Genomic DNA, 16,766 nt, shown 5'->3' with positions numbered 1-16,766 from the left:
CCACCCGCCCACCCACTCACCCTACCTTTCTAGGGGCCCATTGTCTCCGGTCTCCGGCCACAATGGGCTTTGCTCCCTAGTAAAGAATATAAAAGAGAGCTCTAAAGCAAGTCTTAGATTCAAACAAAGACTGAGGCTATAAAGTGCTTGCTTCAGTATCTCAAAAAGGCAACTATATGAAGGTTTCAGTAATGTGTGCATATTTTTAAATTCACGGAGCAATTAACGAATTAAAAGCCAGATAATGAATCAAATCAAATTCTGGTTGAGGGTCTTATTGAAATGCTCAAAAGTGATGTCTTCTGTGTGGTGCTGTTACGAGACTGCACAAACGAACTTTCAAAAACAGTGACTGAATTCTGTGTTTCAATTACCATTGTAGTTTTGACCCCCCTGGCCCCATGTCTGCTGGAATGTCATGCGAAGTCGGTGTGACCTTTAAACCAATGGTAAGAATGATACAGACCATGAAGGAACGGCATTTGCAAAAACTTTATGATAGCAAAAGGGAATTAAACGGACAAGGGACAAAAAGCTGAGATGCTTATCAGTGCAGAGTTGCTGCTCTGTTTTGTAACAGTACCTGTGATTGAGTCAACATCCCAAAGTGTACCTGGAAATGAGAGAAAAAATTGCATCCCAAACAAAGGCCTAGTAAAGACAATTACTGCTCAGTATTATAGCATTGGAAAAAGTGCAGAAAAGGGCAACTAGAATGATAAAAGGGTTGGAACACTTTCCCTGTGAAGAAAGGTTAAAGTACTTGGGGCTCTTTATCTTGGAGAAACAACGGCTGAGGAGTGACATGATTGAGATTTATAAGATTATGCATGGGATAGAGCAGGCTGAGAAAGAAGTGCTTTTCTCCCTTTCTCACAATACAAGAACTCGAGGGCACTCAATGCAATTGCTGAGCAGTCGGATTAGAACAGATAAAAGGAAGTCCTTCTTCACCCAAAGAGTGATTAACACATGGAATTCACTGCCACAGGAGGTGGTGGCAGCTACAAGCATGGACAGCTTCAAGAGGGAATTAGATAAGTATATGGAGCAGAAGTTCATCAGTGGCTATTAGCCACAAGGTGTAGAGAGGAACTCTCAGTCTGGGGCAAGGGATGCTCTGTCTTCTTGGTGCTTGGGGGGGGGGGCAACAGTGGGAGGGCTTCTGGTGTCCTGGCCCCACTGCTGGACCTCCTGATGGCACCAGGTATTTTTGGCAACTGTGTGACAGAGTGTTGGACTCGATGGCCATTGGCCTGATCCAACATTGGCTTCTCTTATGTTTGTTCTTATGTGATGCTCATCCAGCTGTGGAGGTATGCCCATGTTCACTTGAAGTTAACATGGGATGAGTTGCTCCAGGCCAAGCACATCTCGAACCAGGAATGCTGGCAGCAGTGCCTGGGCACTTTGCCCCATGTTACCCCAGGGCAGCTTTCAAGTGGATGGTATGGCTGGCTTGATCTCACTGCTGATATCCAGAGGGGTAGACTACAGTGTCCAGCCCAGCAGAATCAAATAACTTGAGGAGCCAATAGGGTCCCACCTGGCTCTGTCCTGCCTCCTCAGTTTGAGCACCTATTCAGTCTAGTCTTGAGCTGTTCACACTCTTGATGGCTTGAATCCCTGCAGGCCTGGCTGCAGCTGCCAGCACTGAAACTAAGTGCAGAAGCCTGATTCATGAAAGCTTTCTCTGTTTTGGGGAGGGGCATTCAGAATAGCATGAACTGGGAAGCCTCTGTGTCACATATTTAAGGTGAGGCTGAGACCACAGCTATACACGTTCTGGGGACCTCTGTGTTGGACTACTTAACATACTCTCTGTGGGACTGCCCTTGAAACGTGGTTGGAAGCTACAGCTGGTGCAGAAGGCAGCTACCTAGTTAGCCTCACGGAACATGTAACCAGGCCTTGAAACATCATTAGTGGCTCCCAACAGTTTTCCACACTGGTATTGACCTTGAAACAGCCTGGGGCAGCAATACCTCAAGAACTACCTCCTCCATATGAGCCTACCATTTTGCACCACTTAGGGATTTATGGTTTTGGCATACCTGTCGTAACCCCAGAGCATGGTCTGAAGGCACTTGATACAGCTGAATCTTGCGGAATCTAACCAGGTCTGGATCAGGACAGCCCCACCTAAGTACCCCGTCTAGACTTTTTTTTTTTTTTAAATAGAGGTAGGATATAAACGAAATTAAACTTATTGGGGGGAAATCACAACAGATTCTTCACCGCTGCTCTCTCCACCTTTTAGATAAACGAAGATCTCGAAGGAGAAGTCGCCTTTTTATCTCACATTGGCTCCTTTTCAATCCCGTTAAAATGTTCAACCAAGAAATGTGTGGTAAGTCCTGTTCTTATCTTCCAGTCTTTGGGTGAGGCAACTCCTGTGTCAGGATACAGAAACCAAAATGGAGTGTCAGTGGGAGAAGAGGCTTACCATTTTTTTTAAATCTGTGAGTCATCAATAGCTGAAGAATCAAGTTAACAAGAAATCGGAGGATACCATGCTTGTGTGAACTGGCACATAGTGTCCTATTCCTGACTATTCCTTTCAGCCTGCAAGGGTGGCTAAGAGTCGTGGCCTGGCTGTCGGTGAGCAGGAAAGGAGCTGTCCAGCAGCACCAGCAAAGGTGGCAAAAGTCTGTGGCCTGGAAGCTGAGGGCTGAGCTGTCCAGTTGGTGTCCCAGCACTAGAAAGCAGGCACCTTGGTCTGTAAGAATGTTGCACCATCTACCCCAAGACAGAGACTGGGGTTTGCTGTGCTGTTTGGTGTAGTGGTTAGGAGCGCGGACTCTAATCTGGGAGAACCGGGTTTGAATCCCAACTCTTCCACATGCAGCTGCTGGTGTGACCTTGGGTCAGTCATAAGTCCCTTCAGAGCTGTTCTCTCAAGGGCAGTTCTCAAAAGAGCTCTCTCAGCCCCACCTACCTTACAGGATGTCTGTTGTGGAGAGGGGGAGGGAAAGGAGATTGAAAGCCGCTCTGAGAGAAGGGCGGGGTATAAATCCAATCCAATCCCTTCTCCTCCTCCTCTTCTTCTTCTCCTCCTCCTCCCCCTCCTCATTGTCCAACCCTTCCTGACACACTAATGGAGCTCTAATCCTGACAAAGCCCTCTGCTCCCCAGTGTGTGTGGAGAGATCCTCATCTGGTTCCGGGTGTGCAGTTTGGGTGGGTCCTATAATACAGCACCGGACTATTCTTGAAGGGAATCGGTCCTGATTATATAGCACAATACTGGTGCCCAGGCCCCAGCGTAGCCGCGAGAACACAGGGTGTTTCTCTTGCATTCCAGTCCTCAATATTGTCCCGGCTATTTCTTTTTAAAGATTACCAGACACCAGTCCTACAAAAAAGGCATGTAGGTGGTTTCATTTAAAAGTGCACTTGAGCGTAATGCTAGAAGAGAGCACATTCAGAGAATTGTGCCTAAAATTAGCTGTGCAACTGCGAAAAAACAACAGCATCATCTTAATCTCTTCATCAGTGGACAATAAAAGTTTATGAACCGTTTTTGCTTATCCATTGTTATCAGCCTTTGGAGAATTTCTCAAGCCAGATATTCAAAGAAGGAGCTAGAGTGCATTCATTTGTTAAGCTGCTACATACACAGTTCCACCAAGGACAGTAACTACATGAAGTATTGACAAGGATAGTCGGCAAGGAGAGTGTCTACCTGAAATAGCTAGATAAGGGCGTCTGGTGGAGGAGGGAGAATGTGGATTGGGGTCGCAGTGCTGTTTCCTGCCATGGGCTGTTTCCCCTATTGAAAATCCCCCCCCTTGCTTTAAGCACCTGCAAGGGTGGGGTGGGGGCATAATGTTGGCACCTGTCGTATAGAACTGCAGCTACATTGTGGGAGATGTGGTATGGTGGACCGTTCCTCTTGGGCATGGGGGGGGGATCTTCTGCAACCCCAACCTTTGGGGCACAGGACTTAATAGAGCCAGCATTCTTGATCCTCCTGATTCCCAGGCGCTAAGATCTCTGCCAAAACTACGGGCACTGTCTTTCTGGGATGGAGCCTGTTGAGCTTTAAACTCTGTACAATGTTCCCTTCTCCTGTGAGGTGGAGGGCTGCATCACTATAGAGGAGGGTTACAGCTTTTGTCCTTGCCAGTTTGGTGTAGTGGTTAGGAGTGCGGACTCTCATCTGGGAAAACCAGGTTTGATTCCCCCACTCCTTCACATGCAGCTGCTGGGTGACCTTGGGCAAGCCACAGTTCTCTCAGAGTTGTTCTCTCAAGAGCAGTTCTTAACGAGCTCTCTCAGCCCCTCCTACCTCCCAGGGTGTCTGTTGGGGGGGAGAGGAAGGGAAGGCGATTGTAAGCCGCTCTGAGACTCCAAGTGAAGGGCGGGGTATAAATTCAATCTCCTCCTCCTCCTCCTCCTCCTCTTCTTCTTCCTCCCTTTCTCTCTGTTCTGCAGCTACAGTGGCTCTGAGCAACTGTCCTAGTGACACTGTCTGGTGCACTCCTCTTTCCTCCTTATGAGAGCCAGGTTGGTGTAGTGGTTAAGTGCGCGGACTCTAATCTGGGAGAACCGGGTTTGATTCCCCACTCCTCCACTTGCACCTGCTGGATGACCTTGGGCAAGCCATACATCTGTCTGAGCTATTCTTGAAAAAGAGCAGTTTCTGTCAGAGCTCTCTCAGCCCCACCTACTTCACCTGGTGTCTGTTGTAGGGAGGGGAAGGGAAAGGAGTTTGTAAGCTGCTCTGAGACTCCTTTGGGTAGAGAAGGGCAGGGTATAAATCCAATCTCCTCCTCCTCCTCTTCTTCTTCCTTATGTCAATCTTACTCAGTCACTCCACTGGGTTGGGTTGGTCAAGTGGTCCAGTTTCCATAGGGAGGGGGAGGACCTGATGGGACCGGAGGCAGTTACATATATCAAGGCTGGCAGGCTTATTCAGTGGTCTGCACTGCAAACCCTGGTCTGCCTTGCTGCAGAGGTGCTTCCCTTCTGACCCACTGAGAAGCCTTTCCTTGTCCCTATCCCCAGCTTGCCAAGGGATGAGTTATTCCACTAAATGTTTTGGACCCACCATCCCACTACGTTAGCACAAGCAGATGGCAGAGCGGATGGGACCGCTGGGGAGACTTCTGCTTGAGAGCCGTCTTCGGTTTGTTGGGGCTTCCTTCCCGTACCGAGGATGTTTCTTCGAATCATTTTTTTTTTGTTCCTTCACTGTCAAATAAACCGTGACACATTCCCAGAGCTTGGCACAAACAGCTTCTTGCCAGCGTTCCATAGCAATGAACATCGCCAAGTTCAGAAATGTGCCCCCTTGACTTGGCAGCCAATCGCCAGGAAATGAATTGCTTAATAAATCAGCTCCTTGGATCCCTTGTTTGTCACTAAATGTCAGACTTAGCAGTACAACAAACACATCCAAATATCAAAACAGCTAAATTCATGAAAATAGTTAATCACCCAGTCCTCAGAAGTCCTGCACCGAAGTAGAGATCAAGAGTTGGTGGATTGGAGAGCGAGATGCTGACTCCTGTATCACCAGTTTAGTAAAATGTGCCATTTAAATGTACCATAGAAAGTGCTATCCTGTCACATCCCATGTTCTTCAGGTGGTACAGGGAAGAGAACACGAATTTAGGTCCACAGGGACTGCGGCTCAGTGGCAGAACACACATGAACACATGAAGCTGCCTTCTACTAAATCAGACCCCTGGTCCGTCAAAGTCAGTATTGTCTACTCAGACCGGCAGTGGCTCTCCAGGGTCTCAGGTGGAAGTCTTTCTCGTCACCTCCTACCTGATCCTTTTAACTGGAGATGTCTGGGATTGAACCTGGGACCTTCTGCATGCCAAGCGGATACTCTGCCACTGAGCCACAGCCCCCACTTTGCATGTTTGAAAGTGAGGGTGAGTCCCTGGCATCTCAGTGAAAGGATCCTTGGTAGCACGTGCTGGGAAAGGCCTTTCTGTACCTGAGACCCTAGAGAGCTGCTGCCAGTCACAGTTGTTGTTGTTGTTGTTCAGTTGCACAGTCGAGTCCGACTCTTCGCGACCCCATGGACCAGATCACGCCAGGCCCTCCGGTCTTCCGTTGTCCTCTGAACTTTGCTCAACTTCATGTTCGTTGCATCTATGACACTGTCTAACCATCTCATCCTTTGCCGTCCCCGTCTTCTTTGACCTTCAATCTTTCCCAGCATCAGGGTCTTCTCCAGTGAGGGCTCCCTTCTCCTTTGGTGGCCAAAGTATTTAAGCTTCAGTTTCATTATCTGGCCTTCCAGGGAACAGTCAGGGTTGATTTCTTTTAGGATTGACTGATTTGATCTTCTTGCAGTCCAAGGGACTCTCAAGAGTCTTCTCCAGTCACTGTCTTCAAAAGAATCTATTCTTCGGCGCTCGGCCTTCCTTATAGTCCAACTCTCGCAGCCATACATGACTACTGGGAATACCATTGCTTGGACCATGCGTATAACCATCTCATCCTTTGCCGTCCCCGTCTTCTTTGACCTTCAATCTTTCCCAGCATCAGGGTCTTCTCCAGTGAGTGCTCCCTTCTCATTTGGTGGCCAAAGTATTTGAGCTTCAGTTTCATTATCTGGCCTTCCAGGGAACAGTCAGGGTTGATTTCTTTTAGGATTGACTGATTTGATCTTCTTGCAGTCCAAGGGACTCTCAAGAGTCTTCTCCAGTCACAGTCTTCTTCTGCCAGTCACAGTAGACAGTACAAAAACTAGATCTTCTAGTAGATAGTACTAAACTAGATCTTCTGCCAGTCACAGTAGATAGTACTAAACTAGATTAACTGTGGTGGCCTATGTGTAAGACGGCTTCATCTCCTCAATTGTGGAATGTATGAGTAATAATTTAAGAACAATCTGTCACACTCTGGAGGGATTCCATGCCACACCCCAGGGTCTGACAGTGGTCAGGTTTTGGACCATCCTTCTGATGGGGCCCAAGAGGAGTTATTTACTTAATAAAACATTTATATCCTGCCTTTCCTTGTCGCACAAGGCAGCTTACGAATCACAATTAAAACACTGCAATTCAAAACCAGTAGAATAGACCCACAGATATTCCTTCCCCCCTAAGAGATGCCTGCAGTTGAGACACCCCTCCCCAGTTAAATACCCTGGCAAATCAAATAGCCTTGCAGCACCTCCTGAAGACTGCGAACCACGTTTTCCTCACCTCCTCAGGGAGCCCATTCTACCGAGTGGGAGCAGCAATGGAAAAGGAGCAAGCTCTGGCTGATGTCAGGTGGGCCACCTTAAGTGGGGGGGGGGTGGCCAACAGATAATGGCCCGAAGACCATAACTGATGGTCCTTTGGCCATGTGGGTCCTAAGCCACAAAGGGCTTTAGAGGCCATAACCAGCATCCCGAACTGGACTCGGGAACAAACTGGCAGCCAGTGTTAGCGGCAGCTCCCAGATTGTCTGCAAGGGTGGCCCAACGTAGAGTGCATTACACAAATCGATCTGTGAGGTTAAGAAAACATGGATCTGCATGGCCCAATTGGCTGAGCCTAAGACAGGAGAGAGTTGACGAGCCAGATGCAGCAGACAGAAGGCACTCTTGGCTACTATGTCGCTCTGTACTTCAAACAGTACGGCTGGGTCCATGGGCGCCCCCAAGCTTTTAGCCTGCCGTGCGAAAGAGGCATCCATCCAAGACCGATGGACCCAATGCCTCTAAAACCTGGCCTTCCTGACCAGGATCACACCTCTGCGTTGTCTGATCTAGGGCAGATGTAATCCAGACCAAGCAGACAAGAGATCAAGTTCTAAAAGTAGTGGCTGGAGTTCTGTAAGGCACAGAGAGCTCGTGGGCCAGCGTGAGGTTGAGTTCTGAAGGCAGCAGTGCTGTAAATAGCAGGTGCTTAGCTAGGAAGGGCCTTTCCCAGAACAACAAGTTGCCAAGACTGAAGATCCTCTGAGGCTGAGGCCTCAGGGCCCAGGAGCGTAAGATCAGTCCTTTAACAATGTCCGATGGGAGTTCTAGCTCAAGACTTGCCCACCCCAGCAGCATTGTTAGGAAGCAGAATGGGGCACATGTCTTCTTACTTGGCAAGTAAAAGGGCAGGCTTATGAATATTTTAAATAAATACCCCCCACACTATACCAGTGCTTCCCCCTGCCCCCGCCGCTTTTGTATATACTTTCAATTTGTACCCCGCTCACCCCCGAAGGGCTCTGAGTGGCTTACACGGTGCATGGTGCAGAGACCTATGCAGAAACCCTAACTATGGCCACAGTACGTCTGGGGTGGGGGGAGCCCTACCAGGTACCCTCCCGGCTCCGATCATTCGTTTATCCGGCAAGTGGGCGACTTCTTCCAGTTCTCTCCGGTGCGGCTTCCGCAGCCTCCGCTGTTCTTTTGGCTCTCTGGCGACACCTCTCGGGGGCTGTTGGTTATGGGCCCTGGTGCGCAGCCGCGGTAGGCGTCACAACGTCCTTACGGCTCCGGACGTCCTCCTGCTGGCCACGTCATCAGCTGCCGAGCCAACCGCCTCCTTGGGATGTCGCTGCCTCTTCATCTCCGTGCTGGCCGCCGCCGTGTTGCCGCCGCTTCTCGATTCCTCGCTCGGCTGGAGCCCAATTTCGAGGGAGGGGTACCGCCCTGTCCTCCTATGGACAAGTACCCATTTACCTAATTGCCCCGAGGGGCTTTCGGACTGCTGGGTTGGCAGGAGCTGGGGCAAGGGTCGGGAGCTCACCCCGACCACGGTGGTATTCGAACCGCTGTTACAGCAGTTCGAGATGACTATTTCTACAGGCATCTAACTGCGCCACCGCCACCGCCTTTTTTGCGGTGTAGATATAAAACCTACCTCGGCTAGAATGGCTGTCTTATTTTAAATCTGCTTTCTTTTGTTCTCCCCACACACACGCACACACACCACCATTCACACATGCCCAGAAGTGGTGCCAGAGAGATCCCGTGTCTTCCGTGGGTGTGTCACTCTGCGGCATTGTCTTTTGAAGTGACAGTAAGGGCCGTCTTGTGCTTGTAACTGTCGATGTTCATTTATCTGATGTTGCCACCTATCTAGGGCAGTGATAATTATGGGTTTTTTTCCCTTCTTACAGCTGGCACTAGATAAAGAGCTCATTGACTTCGGCACTCATGTGGTGGGAGAGACAATTTCACGGACCATCACCTTGACGAACAGCGGGGCCTTGGCAACGCGGTTCCAGCTCTGCAGATCAGCCGGCTCGGGTGCCGCGCGCATGGTGATATCACCCCCTTCCTTCGAGAGAGCGGTTAGTCTGAGGACATATAGATATCAGATGGTCTCAGGAACCTCAAACTGCACAGATCAGCAGATTTTAAAGCAGCCTTTGTTAATCAGTAGGTGCTCCTTCCCAGAGGGAACCATATGGCCATGGCATCTGAGTGGAACCTCCCAGGTTGGAGGCAGGATGAATATGGGTTGCTTCAGGCAAAAATGGAAGAGGAGTGTTTGGAGGCATCCACAAAGCATCTTTGCCTGCTGTTGCAAAGGGGATACTGGACTAGACAGCCCCTTGGTCTGATCCAGCAGGGTTCCCCTTATGTTCTCATGCATGGAAGAAGGAGTTGTTTCCTGTAGAGCTTGTGGGTCAAAATCTTCTCTGTTAGCCAGTTTGGTGTAGTGGTTAAGTGTGCAGACTCTAATCTGGGGGAACCAGGTTTGATTCCCCACTCCTCCACTTGCAGCTGCTGGATGGCCTTGGGCCAATCACAAGTTCTCTCAGAGCTGTTCTCTCAAGGACAGTTCTGGAAAGAGCTCTCTCAGCTCCACCTACCTCACAGGGTGTCTGTTGTGGGGAGGGGGAGGGGAAGGAGTTTGTAAGCTGCTCTGAGACTCCGAGTGAAGTCTCTTCTTCTTCTTCTTAAAGGAATAAGTGACACACACCTTTGGTTGGGCAAATGGTGATAATTGGAAATTTTATTCATTTTTCTTGATTTACAAAATTTGTATCCCGCTTTTCTGCCCTCGCAAGGGCCATCGTGGCACCTAATAATTTAAAACATACATTATAACATTTTAAGCAACCCCCCCCCAACACACATCATCCAAACAACTGAAAACAGAGTTAAAGTACATATGAAATATAAAATAACAATTAAAACACTGGTCAAGAACAAAAAAGTCTTCACCCACTGGCGGAAGATGGCAACAGAAGGGTACCGACAAATCTCTGTGAGGAGAGAGTTCCAGAGCCTTGGTGCTGTGATCGAGAAGGACCGAGTTGCCACCTGCCTAACCTCAGAAGGCAGGGGTACCCAAAGGAGGGCCTCCAAAGATCGCCATAGTGGTCAGCAGTGTTCCCCTTAAGCTGAGCTAGTGTGAGCTAGCTCACAGTTTTTTAGCCTCTGGCTCACACTTTTTTGTCTTAGCTCAGGAAGGAAGGCTCCAGAGCAAACTAATTTATGCGGCAGCCAAATTGCTCGCTCACACCTTTAATGCCAGTAGCTCACAAAGTAGGATTTTTGCTCACAAGATTCCACAGCTTAGAGGGAGCATTGGTGGTCAGGTAGGTTTATAGTTGTTCTTTGGTCCCAGTCTGAAAAGTTATAATCAAAATCCCATCAAATTCAGTGCTGAAATTCACCCTGACATCGATGGTCCAGGCAAACCCAGTCTCATCAGATCTTGGAAGCCAAGCAGGGCCGACCCTGGCAAGTATTTGGATGGGAGACCTCCAGAGAATACCAGGGCTGGGAGCCCTGAGGCAGGCTATCAAGCCACTTAATCTTGCCTTGGAAAGCAATATTCTATATTTGGGGACCATCAAAGATTTACAGTAAGAGGGCAAAGATTCTGGAATCGGAAGACCTAAATAATACAAAGAACAGACCCGTCGAGCTCGGCAACTTGTACTCCATTTATCTAAGTGTAAAACACTAGATTTAATTTGTTTCCGCACAGAAGGGTGGTCTACTTGATTGAAAAATTCAGGGGTGAATCCTAAACTTTGTAATCTGCCATCAACCAATTTCAGCCACAAACTTCGAAAACTGTCCTTAGCTAAAAGGTGCAAATAACATCCCTCTAGGGAATAGAGTATTTTTGGCCTAAAGAAAAAAGTTGCCATCCAAGCCTTTGTTTCTAAGGACTGCTCAGCAAATTCCACATAAATAGCTGGACCAGACACACATGAGAGGAGATTAGACAGAGAACGAAGAAAAGAAGTTAAACAGGAGTCTAACTTGTCGCTGACCCTAGTAATAAACAAAGGAGCACCATAGAGTAATGGGGAAACCACTTTTGCATGACAAGCACGAATGGCAGCAGGCAAAAAGTTACCGCCCGTAGTCCGGACGATTTTTAAGAGGGCAGATGAATGTATTGATGCCAGCTTCTTAGCGGCAGTAATATGAGTTTTCCAGGACAAATTATAAGGAAAAAGCACACCCAAGTAACTAAAGGAATTAACCTGTTCGATCGACTGGCCGTTTATTAACCAAGAAAAACGGCGAGGCGGTACACCTTTAGAAAAAACAACGACTTTGGTTTTGGGGTAGTTTATGCCCAGTCGCTCCTGAGAGCAGTAAAATGCAAAAGCGTTCATCAAACGTTTCAGCCTAACATATGACCGAGATATCAACACAGCATTGTCGGCATAAAAAAAAAATTGATATAGGTTTTTGAGACAGGTGGGGAAGATGGAAGGATTCACCAGAAAGGTGATTTTCAATGTCGTTAATATAGAGGTTAAATAAATAAGGCACTAATAGGCAGCCCTAATGAACACCTCTATTAATTTTAATCATTTTAGACAGTTGGCCTTTACTCCCACACCTCACCTGTGCGGTGTCGTTTTGGTAAAACTTGTGAGTTAGCCAAGTAGGCAACGATCCATATTGCAAGCTTTCCCCACAATCTGGCACCAGGAATTGCATCAAAAGCCGTAAGGACTTGTTTCTCTAAGAGCCAAGACCTCTAGATCCAGTTCTGCCAAGCATTGTGAAAACAACAGATTCCCATTCAAATGCAGAATTTCTAGAACTGCTGGTACAATAAAGTGCATCTTTGCTTTCGTTATTTTTGCACATATGGAGTCCATGTCTTGGAGACCTTTGCTGATTGATGGGGAGAAGTACATCTCTTGGTTAACTCTGGGTTTTATCTCATGAAAACCGGAAATGAATAGGGATTCCTCTCTAGGCAACACTTCACAGTAATTCAGATGGAAGCCTCGAATTCTGATTAAGACTAGTGAAATTGTTCAGAAGGGTTTCGAGCAAGTCCGCGTGACCCTGTCCTTTGACCACTACTCCTTCCTGTCATTTTCCCCTCCATTCTTCTGAAGTACGGCACTTTTCATCTTCCTTAAAAGGTGCACAAAGTATTAGAAATTCTCAATTTGAAGAAATCAATTTTCTATTTTCATGTCAGTTAGTGGGATTTTGTAGAGATAGATGGCCTCAGGTTTTGTTGGTAATATCTGAAATTTATTTATTTATTTATTTTATCACACTTGTATCCCGCCCTCCCCACAAGCAGGCTCACGGCGGCTAACAGTATTTGGTGCAAGGCTAGGTTTGCCAAGTCCCCCCGGGGGGCGGGGAAAACCCCGCCCCAGAGGCCCGTTCCCCGCCGCCACCAGATCGGGCCCCGGGGGGAACTCCACCCCGACGTGCACGTCACCAGGAAGTGACGCGACCACACCGGGCACACTGGGGGCGGGGCCACGGTCATCCGAGGGAAAACTCTATGGTTTTCTCTCAGATAGTCATGGCCCCGTCACCAGCATGCCCAGCGTCGTCACGTCACTTCCTGGTGACGTGGATGCGGTGCGCACGCGCTCCGAGATCAACCCGGGAGTCCCCCGCTCCGGAACAAGGTGAGACTTGGCAACCCTATGCAAGGCACCAAAGTCGTAAAACAGTTAAAACAATCAAAACAGTTAAATAATTTACAGTTAAGATACTCACAGTTTCAAATCACAGTGGCGGACCATATAATGCCGCACCCAAGGTTCTCAGTCTCTGGGCTCCAGATGGTACCCATATAATGTCCGTTAGGCTGGCCTTGCACCGCAGATGTTAATTCCGGGCACTGATGGTAGTGGCGGCGGCTCCTAATCGAAGGCCTGGCAGAAGAGCTCCGTCTTGCAGGCCCTGCAGAACTGTACAAGATCCCGCAGGGCCCTGATCTCCTCCGGGAGCTCATTCCACCAGTAAGGAGCCGCCACTGAGAAGACCCTAGCCCTGGTCGCAGCAAGCCTGGCGTCCCTGGGGCCTGGGATAACTAGTCGATGTTGTGACCCCGACCGTAGTGCTCGCTGGGGTATATATGGGGAAAGGCAGTCCCTCAGGTATATTGGACCCTGGCCATATAGGGCGTTAAAGGTAAGCACCAGCACCTTGAAGCGAATTCGGTACACTATTGGCAGCCAGTGCAGTGCCTTAAGCACAGGTTGGATGTGCTCCCATCTAGGGAGACACATCATCAGTCTGGCCGCGGCATTCTGCACCAGCTGCAGCCTCCGGATTTGCGACAAGGGCAGCCCCATGTAGAGAGCGTTACAGTAGTCTAGCCTTGAGGTGCCCGTCGCATGGATCACCGTAGCCAGGTCATCGTGGTCGAGAAAGGGGGCCAACGACTGCCATACCAGCTGGAGATGGTAAAAGGCCGACTTGGCAGTGGCTACTACCTGGGCCTCCATTGTTAAGGAGGGGTCCAGGAGCACTCCCAAACTCCTAACCACCGACACAGGCACCAGCGGTGCCCCATCGAAGGTCGGGAGCAGGAGCCCCAACCCACTCCAATTCAGGCATGGGACCTCCGTCTTCGCCGGATTTATCTTCAGCCGGCTCAACCTGAGCCAACCAGCCACGGCCTGCAGTGCCTGGTCCAGATCTTCCGGTCTGGAGTCCGACCGGCCACCCAACATCAGATAATTAGCATTTAGCTGGGGGTTTTAACATCTGTGTTGGGAGCAATCCAGCCTGTGCTTAGGTCACTGCACTGGCTGCCAATAGCATACTGAATTCACTTCAAGGTGCTGGTACTTACTTTTAAAGCCATATATGGCCAGGGTCCAGCATACCCCCCATACATACCCCGGAGAGCACAATGGTCAGGGTCACAACATCGGCTAACTATTCCAGGCCCTAAAGATGCCAGGCTCGCTGCCACTAGGACCAGGGCCTTTTCAGTGGCGGCTCCTTACTGGTGGAATGAGCTCCCGGAAGAGATCAGGGGCCCTGGCAAGACAGAGCTTTTCCACCAGGCTTTGAATTAGGAGCTGCCCACTATTACCACCACCGATACTACTTGAACATCTGTAGTATAAGGCTGGCCCTAATGCGGAGTTAGAGCTATACCTACATAGGAGACCGGAAGATCGCTGAATCAGGAACCTGGCTGGTAGATTTAGAGCGCGCCATCTAATATAATGAATTATTAATACTGCGAGCACTTTAAATGTTATGAATGTTTTAATTGTTTTAAACTGTTTTAAAAGTTTTATGTCGACCGGGTACATTGTACCAATCACTGTAAACCACCCTGAGCCTGTCCGCAGGGAGGGTGGGGTATAAATACAAGCAGGGGTCATTTCCTGCAGGAGCGCACAACAGCAGAGCTCTGGCAGTAAAGAGCCCAGGGGGTGGGCACATGCAACAAGCCCCACCCCCTGCTTCCAGCAGCCCTCAGTCAGAGCAAGAACAGCCAGGTAAGTTGCAGATCTCCCCCTGGCCCAAAACAATCCAGTGGCACTGTGACGTCCTCCTTATTGGGGAGGACTGGTTTCACTTTAAAAGTGTTCTTTTTGTTTTGTTCTACTGGGTATATCTGGCTGCCACCAGGAAATTTTAAAGGATTTCCAAACCTTTATGCTTTTACTTTTGTTATCACTGGGTAGGTATGTCGAGTTTAAGGCTCATGAGGAACTATGTGGTCCTGAGGAAGTATTCCTTTCAGAGCTGGTATACTTAAATAAAAGAAGATTTATTGAAATAATTCATAAATAAAAGGGTAGAACAATGTAACCAGTAATGTGAATATTTTGAACAATTGCTTGGTGTCTCAAACAAGATCTGCTCCCTTACTGACAGGGATCTTTCAGGTAACTTTGTAACACTTTAACTCAAGGTCTTATAAGTTCACTGTTTTTCTCCAAGATATCAGGACATACAGCCTTTCCTATAATTTTTCTTCAATTAAACTTTCATTTACTTTTTCTTATTCTCTGTAACTTCCTTCATACACAGAACTAACTGCTTGTCTAACTCATTCCCCACACAGAACTTAGAACTAACCGAACTTCTCTCTGCTTCTCTCACAGAACGCAGAACTAACTGCTCATTTCCACTGTTTTCATCAACTGTCAAACCTGTAACTGTCACTCCTGGCAGACATACATATTCATCCACTCAGAATCACTTCCAAAACCCCTCCCCTCTCTGTAAACCACCAATCATACCATGCTTGTCTCTCTCAACCACTTTAGTCTATCTATCACAGCCATGCAACCAAACTTTTAAAGAGACACACATACACATAAAACAAGGAATCGCCACAGGCACCTTTAAGACCAAGTTTTATTCAGGTACAAGCTCTCCCTCCTCTGCGAGGACAGATCTGCACATTCCCCCCCCCCATAGCTAGCCACCCAAAACAGTCCAGTGGAGCCTGAGCGGTGGGTGTTGCCTTCTGACACACTTCCGGTGATGTCAGGGGGGTGGCATATGCAAATAAGTTATGCTAATGAGTTATGCTAATGAGCTCCTGCACCTCTTTTTCTACTAAACGACCCCTGAATACAATAATAAATAAATAATAAATGTATTCCGTAATTAGGTCTGCGCACATTGGGCTGACAAAATCTTCACTGAGAAGCCCAGCAGCACTGGTATAACTGAGTCCGTTACTGAGAAGGGAACCATTTCTTTTCTCCAATCTGAAGAAGTTATCCAGCATATCAGCCTCCCTGAGAGGTCAAGAACAGATGTCAACTCATCCACCACTCGTTTGGGTAAGCTTCTGGTTTAAAAAATACGGTAAATGCTAGTGGTGTAAGTGGGGGGGGGGAAGCATTTCTCACAAGTTTTATTAATCCCTGATTAATTGTCATGGCTTCCCCAGGAGAACCGTGGGAATAGCACTGCCAGCTCAGGGATTGGAAATACACAGGAGATTTTTTGGGGTGGAGCCTAGGGAGGGTGGGGTTTGGGGAAGGGAGGGACTTCCAAAGCAGCCATTTTCTCCAGGTGAACTGATTTCTGTCGCCTGGGACTGGAGTTGTAATGGTGGGAGATCTCCAGCCACAACGTGGATTAGGCTTGCCAAGTCCCCCCGGGGGGCGGGGAAACCCCCACCCCAGAGGCCCGTTCCCAGCCGGCGGCAGATCGGGCCCCGGGGGGAACCCCACCCCGACGTGCACATCACCCGGAAGACACGCGACAACGCCGGGCACGCTGGGGGCGGGGCCATGGTCATCCGAGGGAAAACTCTATGGTTTTCCCTCAGATGGTCGTGGCCCCGCCCCCAGTGTGTCCAGCATGGTCGCGTCACTTCTGAGTGACGTGGATGCGGCATGCGTGCGCTCCAGCCGCCAGCCGGGAGTCCCCCGCTGCGGCGAAAATCAGACTTGGCAACCCTAACGTGGAGGTTGGCAGCCATACATGGGAATGATAGTTCTGTGATCAGGGATCAGTTCCAGTTTCAGTTGTATCTCGGAGGAGAGAACCATTGCCTACGCCAGGGGTCCCCAACCCTTCTGAGCCTTGGGCACCTTTGGAATTCTGACACCAGGTGGCGGGCGCAACCACAAAATAGCTGCAAGACT

At 48.8% G+C, this 16,766-nt stretch overlaps 1 protein-coding gene across 1 annotated transcript in view; it reads left to right on the top strand.

Annotated features, from left to right (window-relative positions):
* The window catches only part of CFAP74 (cilia and flagella associated protein 74), an 81,326-nt gene that overhangs the window by 14,423 nt on the left and 50,137 nt on the right, over window positions 1-16,766 (top strand). The window contains exons 8-10 of the mRNA XM_015417948.1: window positions 383-449; window positions 2,261-2,350; window positions 9,072-9,245. Coding sequence (XP_015273434.1) covers window positions 383-449; window positions 2,261-2,350; window positions 9,072-9,245 — 331 coding nt within the window. The remainder of the gene's footprint in view (window positions 1-382; window positions 450-2,260; window positions 2,351-9,071; window positions 9,246-16,766) is intronic.

The sequence above is a fragment of the Gekko japonicus genome, unplaced genomic scaffold, assembly GCF_001447785.1.
Source record: "Gekko japonicus isolate JY-2015 unplaced genomic scaffold, Gekko_japonicus_V1.1 scaffold893, whole genome shotgun sequence".
In the NCBI taxonomy this organism is placed as follows: Eukaryota; Metazoa; Chordata; class Lepidosauria; order Squamata; family Gekkonidae; genus Gekko; species Gekko japonicus.
Note: the sequence above shows the minus strand (reverse complement) of the source record. Positions and strands in the feature narration are given on the sequence as shown.